The 18,300-nt window shown below is 37.1% G+C and overlaps 1 protein-coding gene across 1 annotated transcript; it reads right to left on the bottom strand.

The window, feature by feature from the left end:
* Positions 1-431: 431 nt before the first annotated feature.
* Positions 432-6,298, bottom strand: LOC138338820 (uncharacterized). The gene is made up of 5 exons (XM_069289904.1): positions 6,048-6,298; positions 5,553-5,741; positions 4,973-5,046; positions 2,213-2,407; positions 432-640 (listed from the first exon to the last, which is right to left on the bottom strand). The coding sequence occupies exons 1-5, from the start codon at positions 6,296-6,298 to the stop codon at positions 432-434; spliced, it is 918 nt and encodes a 305-aa protein (XP_069146005.1).
* Positions 6,299-18,300: the final 12,002 nt, after the last annotated feature.

The following is an 18,300-nucleotide window of genomic DNA, read 5'->3' as shown; positions in this document are numbered from 1 at the left end:
ATGGAAACTCACAAACTACTGGAACTGACTCAAGAGTTGGGGTTTCAAAGCTAGAATCCTTAACCCAAACTATATGATAGAGATAACCCTTAGATATTATCTTTCTGGCCTTAAGGTAAGAAATACATCGACCCATAGGTGCTAAGCTACTACCCTTCCATTCTAAGATTGGTTCGTCTGAAAACTGAAAAACGAACAACCCGAGTTCTACAATCGACGGAGGCATAACATGAGTGTAACCAATCCATTCCTAGAATGACATCAAAGTCTACCATTTCTAACTCCACTAGACCTGCTGAGGTGACTTTCTGAGAGACTGTGATAAGGCAATTTTTGTATACTTGTCTAACTATAACTGGGTCACTGACTGGAGTAGAGATTGAGAAAAATTCTGAGAGAGTTTTTGGACTTCCATTGAATTGTACTGCTATTTAAGGAGTTACAAAAGAAAGAGTAGCCCCTGGATCTAACAATGCATAAACATCAAGGTCAAAGATACACAACATACCAGTGACTACATTAGGAGAAACTTCCTGATCGTGGTGAGCCTGAAGAGCATACAACCTGTTCTGACAGTGACCTCCACCTGTACCAGATGAGTTACCATGCTGAGTTGGGTGACTTGATGCTGCATAAAACTCTGTATGGATCCTCAATCACCAATCCTTGCATGAATACAAGTTGTGCTCGAGAGGCTATGAATCGATTGAACCTGCCAATCGAATGAATAATAACACTCATAATGATTAACTTTATGAAGATTCCATTGGATTCTGGAAGCTCGTAGCATTGGTCCGGCACAATTCCCAAACATAAAAAGCTAGGGGCATGCCCGCTGACCCCTGACCTACCTCCGATTACTTAAAGTGAATTCGTTTTCAATTATGCTAAGCCGACCTATAATTCATTGATTAGGGTAAAGGAAAAAATCTATCTGGAAGTAATCTCTTCTTCTTAGTGAAAGCTAAAGATTGAAGGTGGTTGGAAGCGGACGATCTTTGCTATATGTAATTATACAAAACAAAGACTTCTGCATCCCGTCCATATTTAGGCTATGACTATACTATCAAGTCTTAAGACTGACGGTACATTCAACCAAGAACTCTCATTGCCGTATCTAAGACTTAAAAGACCGACGTCTTTTTACTCTTTTGATTTAAAATCAGCAACAAACCGTTGGCCATTTAGTGTTATATACACCTTAATTGAAATGATTTGGGGTATTACTTTAGTATCTTCAATAGTCAACAATTCTTTGGGTCTTAACACCTTTCTCGTATGACCTCTTATAGTGAAGAATATTAGTGAAGTAGCCTTTCTTACTGGACAACCGTTAGGTTACTACAGTTCATGGTCACTGTTCTTGCTTTACCATCACTATATAGTGTGGTTGGAAACTTTGAAGGCCTATTCGTTATGAAGCACTCCATTTGTTGATGTCAAAATCTTGTGCCCTTGTTTTTCCAATTTCTCGGCTACTGCGTGTTGATTATACTTATTTAAGTACTCCGATTTGTGTATTCCTTTTTTCCCCTTTTTTATGGCATCATCCGGGTTTCAAGACCTGGTCAAAGAATTGGAAAATTCCTTGAATGGATTTCTCTGAGCACAAAATAGAGTGTTTAGTTGAATATTCTTTAGGGTCAAAATGGAGCACCAAGAGTGGTTGGACATCTATGGTAATTAATGGTAACATTGATTATCATAAACGGTCAATACACTTTTGTAATCTCCGATCATAAACCAAATCCATACCATTATTGTAGAAAGACAATAATGACTGTGGAGTACGAAAAAGTGGAAAAAAGGAATTCAGGCGCTGTTCTCAAGTCTTGTTAATGATGCCGAGAGGGAAAGCTTACTTGAGAGGATATACCTGACTGAAAGGATATATATTCGATGTCGCATATCCACTATTGCATAGTTATATTCCTCTAATTGCTAATCACTGCCTTTTCCTTAATCTCAAAAATGGATGCTAACCCTATATTTATCTCTTATTATTTTTTTCCTAGGCATCGATTTTTTCCTGTAAAGAATATCTCCAGCAAGAACGATTGGAAGCTTCAGCAAATGATTCAGGTTCGTGAGAATATTGAACTAAGATGAGGTAAGCTTGATCTTTTGTTTTGGGGAAATAAGAAACTTGAGAGGATCGACGAAGCTGAGAGCGGGATCCAGAATTTTAGGAAGCGACTGGAAAGGAAGAAACTGGGCTTGACTGCTGATCCTCTGGAGTAGCCTGACCCTGGGAAAGAGGCTGTAATCGCCACAGGTAAACATGTTGTGCCGGGTGACAGGAATACATCCATGTACTGAGTCATCAAATGAGCCACGTTAAAAAAGCCAAGCTTATACGCATTGACCCACAGGGTGCCCCAATAGCTCCCGAATGAAAGACCCAAGCCTACATGAATGACATGAACCATCAAAGTCCTACAAATGAAGATTTTTCCATATCAAGCCTGCTTTCCTCGATAAAATCCCATAGAAGGGCCAAAAAAGAACAAGCCTACTCATCATCAAAGAAATCCCAATTCCATGCAAGAAGCCCCCTGGATCTATCCAAATTCAAAGCCCATCAAAGGATCTCCTAAATGAAAGTATCTGAGTCCATCCAAATGATATTAAGAAAAATGCGTGTAGTCGAACTACTTTATTCAACTTGGCAATGACAAAGCATGACCTCTGGAACCAAATCGTTCTTGTCTTTGGATTGCCTCACAACTCAAAGCATGAGGCCTGGACCCATCGGTGTATAAAGATCACATCTTCATGATAAAATGTGTACACGTTCGGCCAAACTCAAGGTAATGGGATAAACCTAACGAGTCCAAACAAATTGGATCTTATTGTATGATAAAACCACATATTGAGCTTAATATTCAAGGCCCAAAAAAGATGGGTTGAATCCAGAGAGCCTTATCGCTCTTATTCCTCAGCCTTTAGCACATATGAGTCGACACAAAAGAGATCAGCCCTACAAAATAGTCAAACTTCCTTGCTATGATGTTAGTATTCATATTACATAGACTGATGTAAGTGGAATCAATCACTTAAATGACATGATTCAACTGCCTGTGAGATTAAAAGCTTCCTGAGAGAGTAAAATGAATCATGTAAATAACATGATTCCTCAGCTGAAGCATTTTTTAAACACTGAAAGAGTGATATTAGAATATACCTGATACACTCAAACTTACTTCTCAAATAAGAAATAAAGCGGTCCTATCAAGTAAAGAACCCAACTAATGAGGTTGGGATCGTTGCCACGAGAAAAATAGTTCAGACTTAACTTTATTCTATTAATAATATTGTTTAGTCAATTATTTCCCTAGAAAACAAATGATAATGAAGGGGGGTTTCTATTTCTAAATTAATGGAAATAATTTACTAAATTAACGTAAACAACTAACAGATTCAAATCTTGGAGCTTAATCATTTAATAAAAGTAACTAGGGCTTAAGTGTTCCCCACAGGTTCCTAACTTGATGATTCTAACTATAACAATTCTTTCCTAGTATCTTGCATGTAAAGTGATAAGTTATGTATCTCTAAATCCTTGGTCCGCCATCTAGAAAATTTCACTCCGCACCTTCGTCTGGCTACGTGTGTTGCTATACTAACCCTTACCTTTACCTCATATTAAGCGTTGTATTCGATATTTGACTAAGTAATTACCTCGTACCAATCCACACTAGCTTGTTAGATAGCGTACATTAAATCTATATTGATAATTATTTTCCTATTATCTACCTCCTTGGTCTGGCAAGTAGCATTAAGACGAGTTCTAACGTTGATCATCCATTACAAAGACTTCTAAACGAAAGAATTATCAATACAGCAAGACATTATTCTAGAATTGCTATTTTAGTTAGATTTTACCTTATTATTCACCCATGGTTCCCACAACCCTAATTATGTAGTTTAGTTACCCATAGTCATAATCACACATTCATATAGTTAATATAAGAATTCATGCACTTATTTGATGAGAAATAATAAAATCCAGAAATTTACTTGATTAATCAACAAAATCACCAACAATAAATTCCAGAAAAGTATAACAATTGCTGAAATTAATCCTTCAATACTTGAACAAGAGAACTAAAAAAGATTATCCAAAAGTCTAACTATCAAAAAGTCTAACTATCAAAAAGTCTATTATCGAAAAGTCTAACCCCAAAAACGAGGTTTTTCAAACTATTTTTAATAAAAACAAAAACCTAATAAAAGATGGATTCTAATTACTGAAAATCTGTCAAAACGCATCCGAGTTGACGGACCTCGTGATGGACCGTCGTGGTCACGACGGGCCTTCACGGCCTCCATCGTCCTATACTTCACAAATTCTTCTTCTGCTTTCTTCATTACCCTCAACGGATAGGTATGATGAACCATTTTGAGAACGACGGTCCATCGAGAGTCTTTGTTCCATAATACTTAAACTTCTTGGAAAATTTGGGTGCTGGGACTACTTTCTGATCATTGCGACGAACCAGCACGACCGACCGTCGTGGCTATGACGGTCCGTCGTGGACTTTTATAATCCCACACTAAGTCAGACTTCCCCATCTTGTGTTAGCATCTTCTCTACTATGCCACCTACGGACCGTCACAACCTCCGTAGGTGGTCTCTTCTGCATTTCTCGCTAAAAAACTTCCGCGTTCATCTTTTGATAGATTTCCTGCAAATAAGGAGAAACTTACATAAAAATCAATACAAAAAGGCTTTTGGACACACTAAATTTAAGGAAAAAGCATTAAGAATACTGTGAAATCACAATATATGAATACCTGAGAGGGAAGAAAGTTGAATCAACAAAATGGCATGATTCAACAACTGATGAATTATTTGTTGAATTATCCAATTCGCGCCCGCTCTAAAAAATAGACTATCCACTATATAAATAGAGAATAAAAAAGAACTGCCTTTTGCCAAAAAACTCTTAGTTGCTTGAGCGACAACCACCTTGCGTCTCAACATTCTCGACTTTCTTTGGTGCCAAAGACCAATGACCAGTTAACTGGAAGACAAATATTCTCCTGGACGAGAAGAGCGACTCTCAGTCCGGATGAGAAGCCAATAGGAAGCTTGCTATGGGGACGGACTGGGGAAGGGCGATTGATATGTTATCAGCCAATGCAACTTCTTGCTACCCCTCAACTTCTTCATGGGACTTATCCTTTTTTGTTAACAAACTATATTGGGCTGACTAAGCCCACTATCCTACAGGGACCCTCTTGTGTTGAGTTAAGGCTCCACCATCTTGGGATAAGTGCTTAGTTGAACCCAATTTCTTCACTTGTAGTCTAGGGATTTGCTTAGTATATTTGTAGACTGAGATCTACCATTACCACCTCCTTGACCCTGTCTATAAGGATAATCCCTCAACCTGTGACCAGACTGACCACATCGAAAACACCATTCAATTCTTGCAAGGCACTCGCCTGAATGGTTCTTACCACACTTAGGGCAAGTGGGGTATGTCTTGGTGCCTGAAACACTTCCCTGAGATTTAGATTCTGGTGCTCTACCCTTCTAGTCAAACCTATTCTTAGAGGATGGAACATTAGCTAATGAAGGGACTGCAACTGAAAACTTCTGCTGACTCAGCGAGCGATTTACACAACCTAATTTTTGCTGGGAATAGTCATAGTTCCCAGTCCCAGCCTTTTTATTCTCCTTAGCTTGTTCCCTAATCTTATTACCCTCAACCTGCTGAGCATGAGACATAAGCCTAGATGTTCATATCTTTAAGTAATAAGCATTCTGCACTCAATTTTCACTATATCCGCACTCTATACAAGAACTTGTTCATATGAGCCCTGGAGTCAGCAACCATGTGAGGAGTTTACCGGAGAGTTGGTTAAACTTCAACCCATACTCTTGGACTGTCATGTTACCCTGACTCAAATTCATGAATTCTTGAGCCTTTGACTCTCTCAACTCCATCAGGAAAAATCTGTCTAGAAAAGTCTCACTAAAGCAATGCCAAGTTATAGGACCTCCATTTCCACCCCTATTCTCCTTCCACTAAGTGTACCAGATATGAGCCACATCTTTCAACTGGTATGATGCTAACTCAACCCGATCATTCCCAGTGACTTGCATTACCTCAAAGACCTTCTTGATCTCGTCCAAGAAATTTTGAGGATTCTCAGTAGTCAGTGATCCTAAGAACTCAGGCGAATTCATCCTAACAAAGTCATGGACCCTTGCTGCAACTGATCCACCATTTTCATTCACATGAGCATGAACCCAATTGTTCTGGTTGGTCATACTCTGAGCCAACATCTAAATGGCATTCCTAAACTCAACATTTGAGACCTCTTAATCTGGGACTTGAGGAGCTGCGCTAGCATTCCTAGCGTTATCTCTACGAGGAGGCATGATCTGAAATGTAAAACGTCAAGTTAGAATGGAATAATAGCATACCTCATGCACGATAAGAATACCAAGAAAGTGAAGTTTTTCCTAAAACACTTCATAGCCTCCCTTTCATTAGATGTGGTGCACTTCACACCCATGAAAAGAACTCTACTTAGTGTGGGTTTTCAGATATCCTATGACTCTTGAACCTAGTGCTCTGATACCAAGTTTTGCGAGCTACCCCCGAGACATGGACATGGAACCTAGGACCACAAGTGATCCCAAGATAACCCTGCTAGCATAATCATGAGCATACTAAAGATAATAACTGAATACGGAAGCTAAATCATAATTTTAAACTGAAATAGATAGGGAATACCTATATTCTATAACTGAGATAAATGAAATCAATGAGTTTAATACAAAGAAGTTATTAACTCAATACTAAGATGAAACTAACTATGTCTGAATATAGACTCTAAATTGGACTAGAAATATTGGGACAAACCCCAGCTAACTCTAGAAAAAACTCAAACTAAAAGACTAAATACTAACAAGAAACTCATGACTATTGTCCTCGGAAAATGAGGAATCACCACTAAATCTACTGAACTGAAGATCAAAAATCAATCATTGTGTCATTTGGATGCCAAGAACCTAAACCTAGATCACAAGAAGATGTAGCGCACGTATGCTTCAGTACATAAAAGGCACTGAGCATGTATGATAGAGTAAAGTTGAAATAAAACATAATTTAACAAGAACAAAAGCAAGTATAATAATTTGAACAAGATATGTTGATTATGAATGCTGAGAATAACCGAATGCAATGACCAATTTATAACATGTTGAATCTGAATGCTAAGTATACTGATAAATGGTCAATGTAAGAGAGTCTGCCTAAACTGTGGGAGATACTAATAACCGATAATAAAACCACATGAGCTAAATCTGGAGTCCTATGTATACGCCCCATTGGGAGGACCCAATATACCTTGCCAAAGGTATAAAATCATGCTGGAATGATCACTAAACTGATTTCCCACATAGGGGACTTACAACCTACTTGGCTAGTAGTTTAGGGACTAATTGGGTATGCTGAACCCTACCGGTATATGCTACTCCCATGGATTTACATAATTAATTGATTATGTTTGAATTTTCTGTAAATACTGGATAGCTCAAAAATGAACATGCAAACTGGGAATGCAACATTTAATCTAATAATTATGCATTAAAAACTGAGGCATATATAACTGAATAACTGAAATATCTGACCTAGCATGTGTACTTCAAGGACTAAAGAAATACAAAGCTAGGGTTCTGAAATTCATGTGATAATCTGAGTAATAACATGATAATCTGATTTGGAACATGTATTTAATAAGTTCATGAAGTTCTATCAAAGTTCTAGAAACCCTAGGTCTAATCATGATATGAGAATCAAGAATCTGACTGAAAACTAAGGACCCAATGGTGAAAGGAACCCACTAGTGAAATCCCACATACCTGGTGATGAAATCCACAAAAAAATACTTAAGTTTTAGGGCTTGAACTGCTAGAACTTGTTGTGTTCTTGAACTAGGGTTCTTTATCTTTTTTTCTTCTCTTGCTTCTAATTTTCTAAGTTTTGATTTAATGACTTGACTTAGATATGTTTTAGTTATGTTTCTAGGCTTAAACGAACTAAAATCTGATGATTTAGGGTAAAAAAAACGTATCTTAGAGTTTAAACAAAGTGAGAAAGGTCCAAAAGACCCATGGGAAAGTTGTTGTCGGACCAATCAACGACCAGAATTGACGGTCTGTCGATTGACCGACGCCCCGTCGGTTGGTCCGTCAGTTGGGCATGTTCGACAAGCCTTCACTAAATGGGAAATAACTTTTTACTCAGAGGTCTGATTTTAGCAAGGCCGGTGACTATGGAAATATAATTCAATTATCTATATGTGGATAGGTCATGGGACAACTAATTCATTTTGTGCTAAGGGTTTCAACAATTTGAATTTGACCCAACTGTATTTCCCTCTTAATTGTCTGTTAATTCCCACCTACTGCAAGACCTAAGCACCATAGGTCCACCTATAGACCATGCTGGTCATCCGTAGATCTTGTCATGGAGTGGTTGATTGGGGGTCTCGATTGACGTTCACGAACTACGGACCGTCATCTGACCTACAGACGATAGTTCTGTCCGTCGATTAAGACTTAGCTAATTTTTCCCGGCTGAGTTTTTTTTGGAGTCTCTTATCCCATCGACGGTTGTGCAGGACGGACGTGGGTTAGGCTACAATCCTTCCATGGTCACGTCGGTTGCACCTGCAGTTTTTTTTAATTTTTTTTTATCTATTTTGTCTAAGGGGTGTTACAGTACCTATTATTCAAATCTATCAATATAGGATCAAGGTGTTTGTAAGACCTCACATCAAATACAAAGGATGCTTTAGAACTATGATGGACCATGATAACCCTTGGTAGAATCCATTTGTTACACACCTAACTAGACAAACCTACGTTCATTACGAACTAACTCTTTTTTCTCATTTTCAACGCGGGCCACACTCACCATGTACGTACAACTTAGGTCATCCACAACTACATTGGCTTTGCCAAGGTGGTAAAGAACATTCATGTCACAGTCCTTTAAAAGTTCTAACCATCTTTTTTGTAGGAGATTTAAGTCTTTTTGGCTAAACAAATATTGAAAACGCATGTGATTGGTGAACACGTCAACATGCACCTCGTATAGGTAATGTCTCCATATCTTCAAGGAAAATACCACCACTGATAATTCAAGAGCGTGGGTTGGATAATTTTTTTCATGGACCTTGAGTTTTCTTGAAGCATATGCAGGCACTTTACTATGTCTTTTTCTTCTTCTTCTTCTTCTTCTTCATCATCATTATCATCATCGTTGTCGTCGTCATCATCATCATCGTAATCGTCACGTCGTTATTATTATTATTATTATCATCATCATCGTAATCATCATCGTAATCATCATTATCGTCATCATCATCATCATCGCAATTGTCATGGTCATCGTGATCGTTATCGTTATCGTTATCGTCATCATCATCATCATCGTAGTCATCGTCGTCATCATCATCATCATCATCATCGTCGCCGTTATTGTCATCATTGTCATTATTATTATTATTATTATTATTATTATTATTATTCTTATTATTATCATCATCATCATCATTATCATCATCATCATATTTATCTTCTTCACAAATTTGAATTTGCCAACAACGTGATTTTAAATCAAAATTTGAAAATATAATAACTTAATAAAGTCGATCTAATAAATCTTTTTTATTGGTAATAGGATATATTATTCATTTTAAAACTTTTTTTAGTGATTTATAATTTATGACAAGTCTAGGTACGCTTCTCTCTTGTTCGGATGGTTTATTAACATAAAAAGCAGTACAAGACCATAGAGATTTTGAGGGTCTTATTAAACCCTTTTGAAGAAGAGTATCACTCTCTTTTTTACATAAATTTAATATTCCAAATTCATTTGGCATGGTCTTGCCTTAGGGAGAATATTATCTTAAAAACTACTTAACTTCATTTCATGTCCGAGTTCGTCATTGTCTTACCTGCTTTCCTGCAGCCTACTTAAGCCCGTAGGATAATACTTGCTGTCAGCTTATATTCTCTATTCCTATCCGAGTCTATCTTTCAGAGAGAACCTACCCCTTCCACGGTACCCACCTTCAAACTAACTTATACTAATGAAAATGAAGTAAATATTTCAATCTTGATCTCGCGTAACTCAGTGTACTCTTGAGCCTTTCCTAAAGGGAATTTATGCAGGCAGTTCATGGATTGTATAAACATTAGGCTCCGGTTAGCCCTGCCTTTTTCTAATTCCAAAGAGTTTAAAGTAGATTTCAGACTTCAATAAGTTTTCATAAAGAAGACTCACCACATGTCTTTCCTTTCCCAAAACACATTTGGGTAGCCTCCACATATTTGTAGCGAGAATTGATTCTTGAAAAATCTCAATCTTTCCTTGGATTTTAGGATTTTGTAAAGTCTCTTCAATGGTAAAACTACAAATATTATTAGTAAGAAAATAAACTTGTTTATTTTTTAAAGAGATCATATCTTTAACCTCACCACGAATTTTGAAAATGGTTGAGATATAAAATCTATTCTTATTTTTCTTCCTTTGAAGATACCAGTAATTCCAGTCTCATCCCATAAAGTTATTAGATATAAATGCCAAAAAAGGCATTCCTAGAATGATTATGTTAGAAATATTTTTTTTATTAAAACAAATCTTTCAAGCACACATATATTATTTTACATATATCCTTTAAGAATTTTATATTCAGTATCCATTTTATGACCACTCACATTACGAAGACTATGTGTAGTCTTCTTAAAATATTTTGACAGAATAAATCCTTCTTGAATGCAATTTAAATCATCTTTACTATCAATAAGAGCAATAAATTCCTTCTTTACGTTGTAATCAATAAAACAATAATTTTTGGTAACGGTTTATGAGTTGTAAGTAGTTCGATAGTTTATAAAAATAAATTTTTATTATCAAATGGACTCATTATGGATGTCATGAAGATTACTCTTTGGAACACCATAAGGATCTTCTTCAACTATGACATGTTTCCCATAATGATTTTTGTCCTTACTTTCTATATAAATAATTCTCTCATCAGAATTATATTATGATTTTTGAGGGAAAATATTTCTTTTTTGAGATTATTAATCTCCTCAACCAAATATTGGATTGTAGTGGGATTATGATCCATTTGAGACCTAAGTTTTAGTTGTCTTCTTACTTCTTCCAAGATATAAGCGTTATTAAAAGTAGTATTTTCTTTAGAAATTCTAGTATTATTAGTAGAGTTGTTGGTATACCAATTTTGTCGATAATTTGGGATCTTAATATAAGATCATCAATCTTTCTGAGCATCTCTACCCAATTTTCATTACTTATAACATTGATGTCTAAGTCCTTGAATTGACAATACAACTGATATAATTCATCCTTATCTATATCCACAAGGTTAGCCAATCTGGAAAAACATACATTCTTCCTCACATGAGAATATGTAGTCTTCTTCATGAAGAAGTTTTAGGTCTTCACTAGTAGAGGATTCCTCTCCGTCACTATTATTAGGGATTTAATTTTCCGAAGAGGAATTTGTAGGCAGTGAAGTTGTATTGATAAATCAGTATTAAATTTTGGTTAAATCTTAAATCATCATACATTGACCAAGTCAAATTACTGGTTGATAAAGTTGATAATATCCAAGTCAAAATTGTATGACTTAAATTAAGTCCAAATCACTTCGGTTAGTCCATTAAGTTGACAAGATGATCCCAACTCATGTTCTTCACGCCCAGGGGTAAAAAATTGCTCAGACCAAAATACCCCTAAAGCCCTAAATTAAGCCTATATAAAGAGGTCTTCTTCTGACCAAAATACACACAAATACATACATACAAAAATACATAGTTGCTCTTCAGTGGTGATCTGCAAGTCTTCTGCATACAAAGAAGTCTTCGCTCCAAGTGTTGAGCCACAAGTATTCCATCAAATCAAGATCATTTTCTTAGAGAAAAATTAGAGGATTACATCTTTTATTAAAGATTGTAATCTTTGAATAAATCCAAATTCAAATATTATTGTTTGCTTGCTATTTTTTATTTCATGTTTGCTGTTTTTCAGGAACGAAACTTTAGACGCATACTAATTGGCAGGCCTAGTGGGACAATCATTACCTCTCATATTTTCTCTTCCAAAATATAAGTTCAAGAACATTTACATGACTTCCAAGAATATCAACTCAAAATCTGCATGTGCATTCAAATCTGGATCTACATCCGTATTTGCATTTGCATCCAAATTCGGATCTGCATCCGCATCTGCATCGAGATCTGTATCTGCATCTAAATCTTTATCTATATATGGATCTGTATTTGCATTAAATTTGCATCTGCATCAAAAAATATATATATATATCAAAATCTGTATCTGCGTCTGGATTTTGATCTTCTTCCGCAAAAATTGATGGATCCAAATTCTACATCGATGTGGAAAATATCCTTGATGTTACTGCGGGAAACATGGAACCTATCACAAGGAACCAAGCCAAGATATTGGGACAATAAGCCTCAGGAGTGTCGTCCGAATCTGCTGTTGCTTTTGGTTTGTCCCCAAGATATGGGGAGTTTCCTGCGAAAGACACAAAAGAAGACATCGCTGAAATGGTCGAGAGGGTTCTTGACCAAATGAGGTTATCTACATACGAAAAGCCTTTTGCTTTAGTCAACGATGATGTCTTGAGCACTGGATCTACCCCACATAACATGTTTGCATCACATGTTTGGGAAAATCAACACCTTTCTCCATCACTTACTATTGTAATGCACGCAATGGTAACTGGCACTTCATGTGTAGAAGAACAACTTGTGATCTTGACAAGAGCTATTGAAGGCTTGACCAAGTATGTTCAAGATTAAGATGCTCGAATTGTTAAGCTAACTGATAGGATGGAAGGCATGATGGATAAAGAATCAAGCCATGCGCCTGGAAAATGTCCACAAGTACAAGAGACGGTTGATCGCCCTTCAAAACAAGTGGAACATGCTAAAGAGATCCAAGTTTCCTCTGACGAAACGATCCTGATCAACCAAATCAAGGAGTAAATCAGGGGACCATTAAATACAAGTATGAAGTTTCTACGAATCTTCCTTGACATATGTAAGACATTGCTCTGCAAGGATTAATAGCTTGAAAGTGCCTGCCGATTATCAACCTTAAAAATTTCAGCAGTTCGATGGTAAGGAATGCCCAAAACAACATGTGGCACACTTCATTTAAATGTGCAACAATGTTGGGACATACGGAGACTACCTTGTCAAACCATTTGTCCGCTCCCTTAAGGGCAATGCTTTCGATTGGTACATAGACCTTGAGTCTGGTTCCATTGATAGTTGGGAACAAATGGAGCAAGAATTTCTCAATCCCTTCTATAGCACAAGGCATACTATAAGCATGGTGGAACTTACAAACACAAGTCAGCGCAATAAAGAGACGGTCTTTGAATTCATCAATCGATGGAGGCATGCAAGTCTGATCTGTAAAGATATACTTAATGAAGATTCAGGCATAGAAATGTGCATTAAAGGTATGCATTGGGGTATACTCTATATTTTGCAAGGCATAAATCCTAAAACTTTTGAAGAATTGACCACCGACTCTCATGATATGGAGTTGAACATGCCGTCAGTTGGAACTGAAGTGCTATTTGTCCACGAACTCCGTAAAGTCAAAGAAAGTTAAGAATACTTGAAAATGGGAAAATATTTGCCTAACATTGAAAACAAGGAATCCATGAACGTGTATACTTCTCATGTGAAATTCACCAAAAGGCTGGGCAGTAAACAGAGCGCAAAATTGACTTCTTTTGAAAGAAGGATGAATCAAAAGCTCACTTTGAACGAAATACAACGAAAAGACTACCCATTTCTTGGCTCAGATGTTTCTGCAATCTTTGATGAACTCCTTGAGATGAAACTTTTTGAGTTACCAGAGATGAAACAACTAGATGAAGCAGGGAGGAGTAATGATCCAAAATACTACAAATATCATCGGTTGGTTGGACACCCTATCGAGAAATGCTTTGTCTTAAAGGACCAAATCATTGAATTAGCTCGCGAAGGGAAGATTGAACTTGAAGATGAGAAATTGAGTTCAAACCAAGTCAGTTTCGCTTCTTACTTACCCAATATGATCATGACCTGCAATTTTGTTGAAGGAAATAATGAACAAGACATCCTAAACATCAATCATACAAGAATGGTTAAGTTTGGACACTTTGAGCCTATTGATGTAAATAATTTGTTATCTCTTCCTATACTAAGTGATGCGGCTTCTGTACGAGATGGATCAACGAGAGAAGATGAATACTAGTCGATGATCTTGATGATATGGGTTGGACTCTTATGACTCGCCATAGACGCCAAAAATGAGTTCGCACAAAGAGTCAACAAAGCAACATATTAGGGAAAAGATGGTAAGGAGACCCAAAATCATAACTTTGAGTCTGTATTCAAAGAAAAAGGAAATAAAGATGCACCACAACCAAGAGAGGCCTCACCAATTACATTTGGAGAATATTTTCCATATGGGTTCTACACAAAGTTCACATATAATGGCACAAAAGCTCTATGTTGTAATGTCGATGAAAAGGAAGCGAAAGATGCAACTCTATCATATCAATCATCAAATGATTCTCCAAAGTCGTCTCCTAAAGTTAAAAATCCATCATGCTCATCACCAAAAGATGCTTCACATTGATCTCCTGTAGTTGAAAATGCATGTATGGCCAAAATCACATTCTTTGACGATGATCTTCTATTTGGTGACACGTTTCATAATCGCCCTTTATTCATGGTCGATTTTGCGTATGAGAGAAGAGTAAATAGAATCCTAGTCGATTGAGGATCTGGAATCAACATCCTTCCGATTCGCACAATGAAAGAACTTGGGATATCAACAAAAGATTTTATAGATAGTCGATTGACGATCCAAGGATTCAATCAAGGAGTACAAAGGTCCATAGTGACCGTCAAAGTAGACCTCACCATCGGACAATTACATCCAAGCGTGTGGTTACATGTAATTGATGCAAAGAATTCATATAACATTTTTCTTGGTAGGCCATGGGTACATGAGAACAAAGTAGTCCCATCTACCTACCACCAATTTTTGAAGTATTATGAGAATGGAGTTGCAAAAAGGATTACTGCAAAAGATAATCCATTCACTGAAGTTGAAGCTCACTTTGCTGATGCAAAGTTTTATTTTAAAAATATTCCATAAAAGTTAATGACATTGCATCTGGAAATGTTGTACTCCTCAACAAGATGGCTAAGGTAGTGGTTGCTAAGCCAAAAGTCGCAAACAAAGAAGATCCAAAGCTTGACAGTCCAAACAAGATGTCTAACATGATTGATGCTTTTTCAAGTAAAAACGTCACATCCATTCTTATTTATGCCCCAAAGGCAAAGGAGGACAAGAGACACTCTCTCGAATTGCGAGGAAGTGCGCTGGAAGGTTTGACCCTTCCTGTAAGGCGAATTGATATGATGAAGTCATCCACAAAATTACATGGGAAATCTATGGCTCCTGAGTCATTGCTTCACGATAAATTTGTGGCCTCTAAGTCACCCCAATGTGAAGCACTCCCAATGAAGCATACAGAAGAAGGTTTTAATCCTAATGCTTACAGGTTGCTAGAAAACGATCCAAATGAACCATCAAAATTTGGGAAGCTTCCATCCGAACCTATTATGAGGCAACAACGTGAAGGGGTGACATACAAAAAGCCTCCACCTATCTGCATCTCCATAAAAAGGGTGAGCAACAACTACATAAGTGCGGAAGATGAGTCTGCTAATTCTAACAAGAGGCCTTCTGTCTTCAATCGGCATAGAAGCTTAACACAAAGGATTTCTTTGTTTGAGAGGTTGGGACCATTGAGGAATAAAAACAAGGGTCGAAGAAATATCAAGGGTATGCAAGCATCTGCTTTACCCAAATCTAAAAGATGCTCTTAAAGACTTTCAAAGTCTAATCCCTTCTAGAATTATGCGACATAGGAACATTGTGGCCTCTTGTGGGAAGTACTAAATGAAAATTCTCTTGTTATGGTCTACACTACGAAACGTGAGGAAGATGAAGAAAGTGTCGGCCTTCAAATCATGTCACTACACAAGATGAAATGCATATTTAATCTCCAATTCAAATTGCTGGAGAGTCGGAGAATGTTTCATGGTGTTACCACATATCTTTAAGATATGGATAACCTCAAGAATATGAAAATGCTAACGATGCGGCACCCGAACATGAAGAAGGAGTAAAGGTGACTTTTGACGCATTGAAAGAAATAAACCTTGGAATTGATGAAGATCCAAAACCCATTTATGTGAATGCTTCACTAGCAAGTGATGAGAAAAGGGCCTGCATCGACTTACTGAACGAGTATACAGATTTATTTGCTTGGAGTTACAAAGATTTTCCTAGATTAGACCCGAAGGTAGCAGTCCATCATCTTGCTATCAAAAATGGTGCACGTCCCATCAAATAGGCTCAATGGCATTTTAGACCTGAATTGGTTCCCGTGATCGAAACTGAAGTTAACAAGCTTATTGAGGCTGGATTTATCTGTGAAGTTGAGAACCCCACATGGGTTTCAAGTATTGTCCCTGTGAGAAAGAAGAATGGGCAAATTCAAGTTTACATCGACTTTCAAGATCTCAATAATGCATGTCCAAAAGTTGTATTTCCACTTCCTATCCTTGAGCTAATGATTGATGCCACTACTGAGTATGAGGCGATGTCTTTTATGGATGGTTCATCCGGCTACAACCAGTTCCACATGTCACTAAAGGACGAAGAGGTGACCGCATTACACACTCCTAAAGGCATTTATTTCTACAAAGTAATACTTTTTGATTTGATGATTGCATGACCGACATACCAAAGAGCTATGCAGAACATATTTGATAACATTCTTCTCAAAAATGTTGAATGTTATGTTGATGATTTATTAGTGACATCAAGGAAAAAATGTGACCACTTGCAAGACTTAAGGATAGTTTTTTATCTATTACGACGGTATCAACTTAGAATGAATCCTTGGAAAGGTGAATTTAAAGTTACTTGTACATCATCGAGGAATCAAAATTTATCAAGCAAAAATAGATGCAACCCTGAAGATGGTCGAGCCAAGAAACATCCATGAATTGAAGAGTTTGCCAGGGAAGCTAGCATATCTTAGGAGATTCATCTCGAATGAAAAAGGTCACTCTTTATGAATGGGACCAAGCTTGTAGTAATGCCTTTGAGAGCATCAAGTCTTACTTGACCAAACCACCTTTTTTAGCGGCTCCTGTTCCTGGAAAACCATTGATACTTTACATATCAGCTCAACAAAGTTCAGTGGGAGCACTCTTAGCCCAAGAGAATGGCGAAGGGAAAGAAAATTCCCTTTACTATTTGAGTAGGATGATGACACCAAATGAGTTGAAATACTCGCCAATCTAAAAGCTATGTTTGGCCTTGGTCTTTTAAATTCAGAAGATGAAACACTACTTTCAAGCTCACATCGTTCGTCTTGTTTCTAAAGAAAATCCCATCAAATTTGTGATGTCTAAACCCGTTCTCAATGATCGACTAGAAAGATTGTACCTCCAGTTTCAGTAATTTGAAATTGTGTATGTTCCTCAAAAGGCTGTAAAAGGTCAAGCATTGGCAGACTTCTTAGCAGACCACCCGTTACCTGATGATTGCGAACTCACTGATGAATTACCTTATGAATTTCCAATGGTTTTTTAAGTTCAACAGCTTTGGAAGATGTATTTTGATGGGGCCTCACATTGTGAACGAGCCGGTGCTGCAGTGATATTCGTCACTTCTCAAGATGATATTTTTTCATATTCCTTCACCTTAACAAAATGTTTCTCCAATAAAGTTTCAAAATATCAAGCCTTAATACTTGGGCTTGAAATGGCGGTCGATATGAAGAAATTGCAATTGCAAGTTTTTAGAGACTCTGAATCAGTGATCAATCAATTGTTGGGTAGCTATGAAGTCAAAAAGCCAGAATTGTGCGTCTATCATGACTATGCACAAAAATTGATTAGATGGCTTGGAGATGTAACTTTTCAATATGTTTCAAGAAAGTAGAATAAGAAAGGTGATGCCTTAGCTGCTTTGGCTTCAACATTGACTCTGCCCGACCAAGCTCAAATAACTATCTGCCAAAAATGGATAGTACCACCAGATGCAAATGAAGAAAGCAAGCTTGAACACCTTGTAGATGTTTCAAAAGTTGAGATAGCCGACTAGAGACATGCATTGATTGATTACTTGT

Source organism: Solanum lycopersicum, chromosome 10, assembly GCF_036512215.1.
Source record: "Solanum lycopersicum chromosome 10, SLM_r2.1".
NCBI lineage: Eukaryota > Viridiplantae > Streptophyta > Magnoliopsida > Solanales > Solanaceae > Solanum > Solanum lycopersicum.
Note: the sequence above shows the minus strand (reverse complement) of the source record. Positions and strands in the feature narration are given on the sequence as shown.

Excerpts from the sequence above, each read along its gene's own strand:
- LOC138338820 (XM_069289904.1), bottom strand. The coding sequence starts at position 6,298 with ATGTTGGCTCAGAGTATGACCAACCAGAACAATTGGGTTCATGCTCAT. Across the intron at positions 5,742-6,047 it reads AAAGATGTGGCTCATATCTG|GCTTATGTCTCATGCTCAGC; the intron begins GTACACTTAGTG and ends ATGAACATCTAG. Across the intron at positions 2,408-4,972 it reads CGAGAATGTTGAGACGCAAG|GCTTGGGTCTTTCATTCGGG; the intron begins GTGGTTGTCGCT and ends TCATTCATGTAG.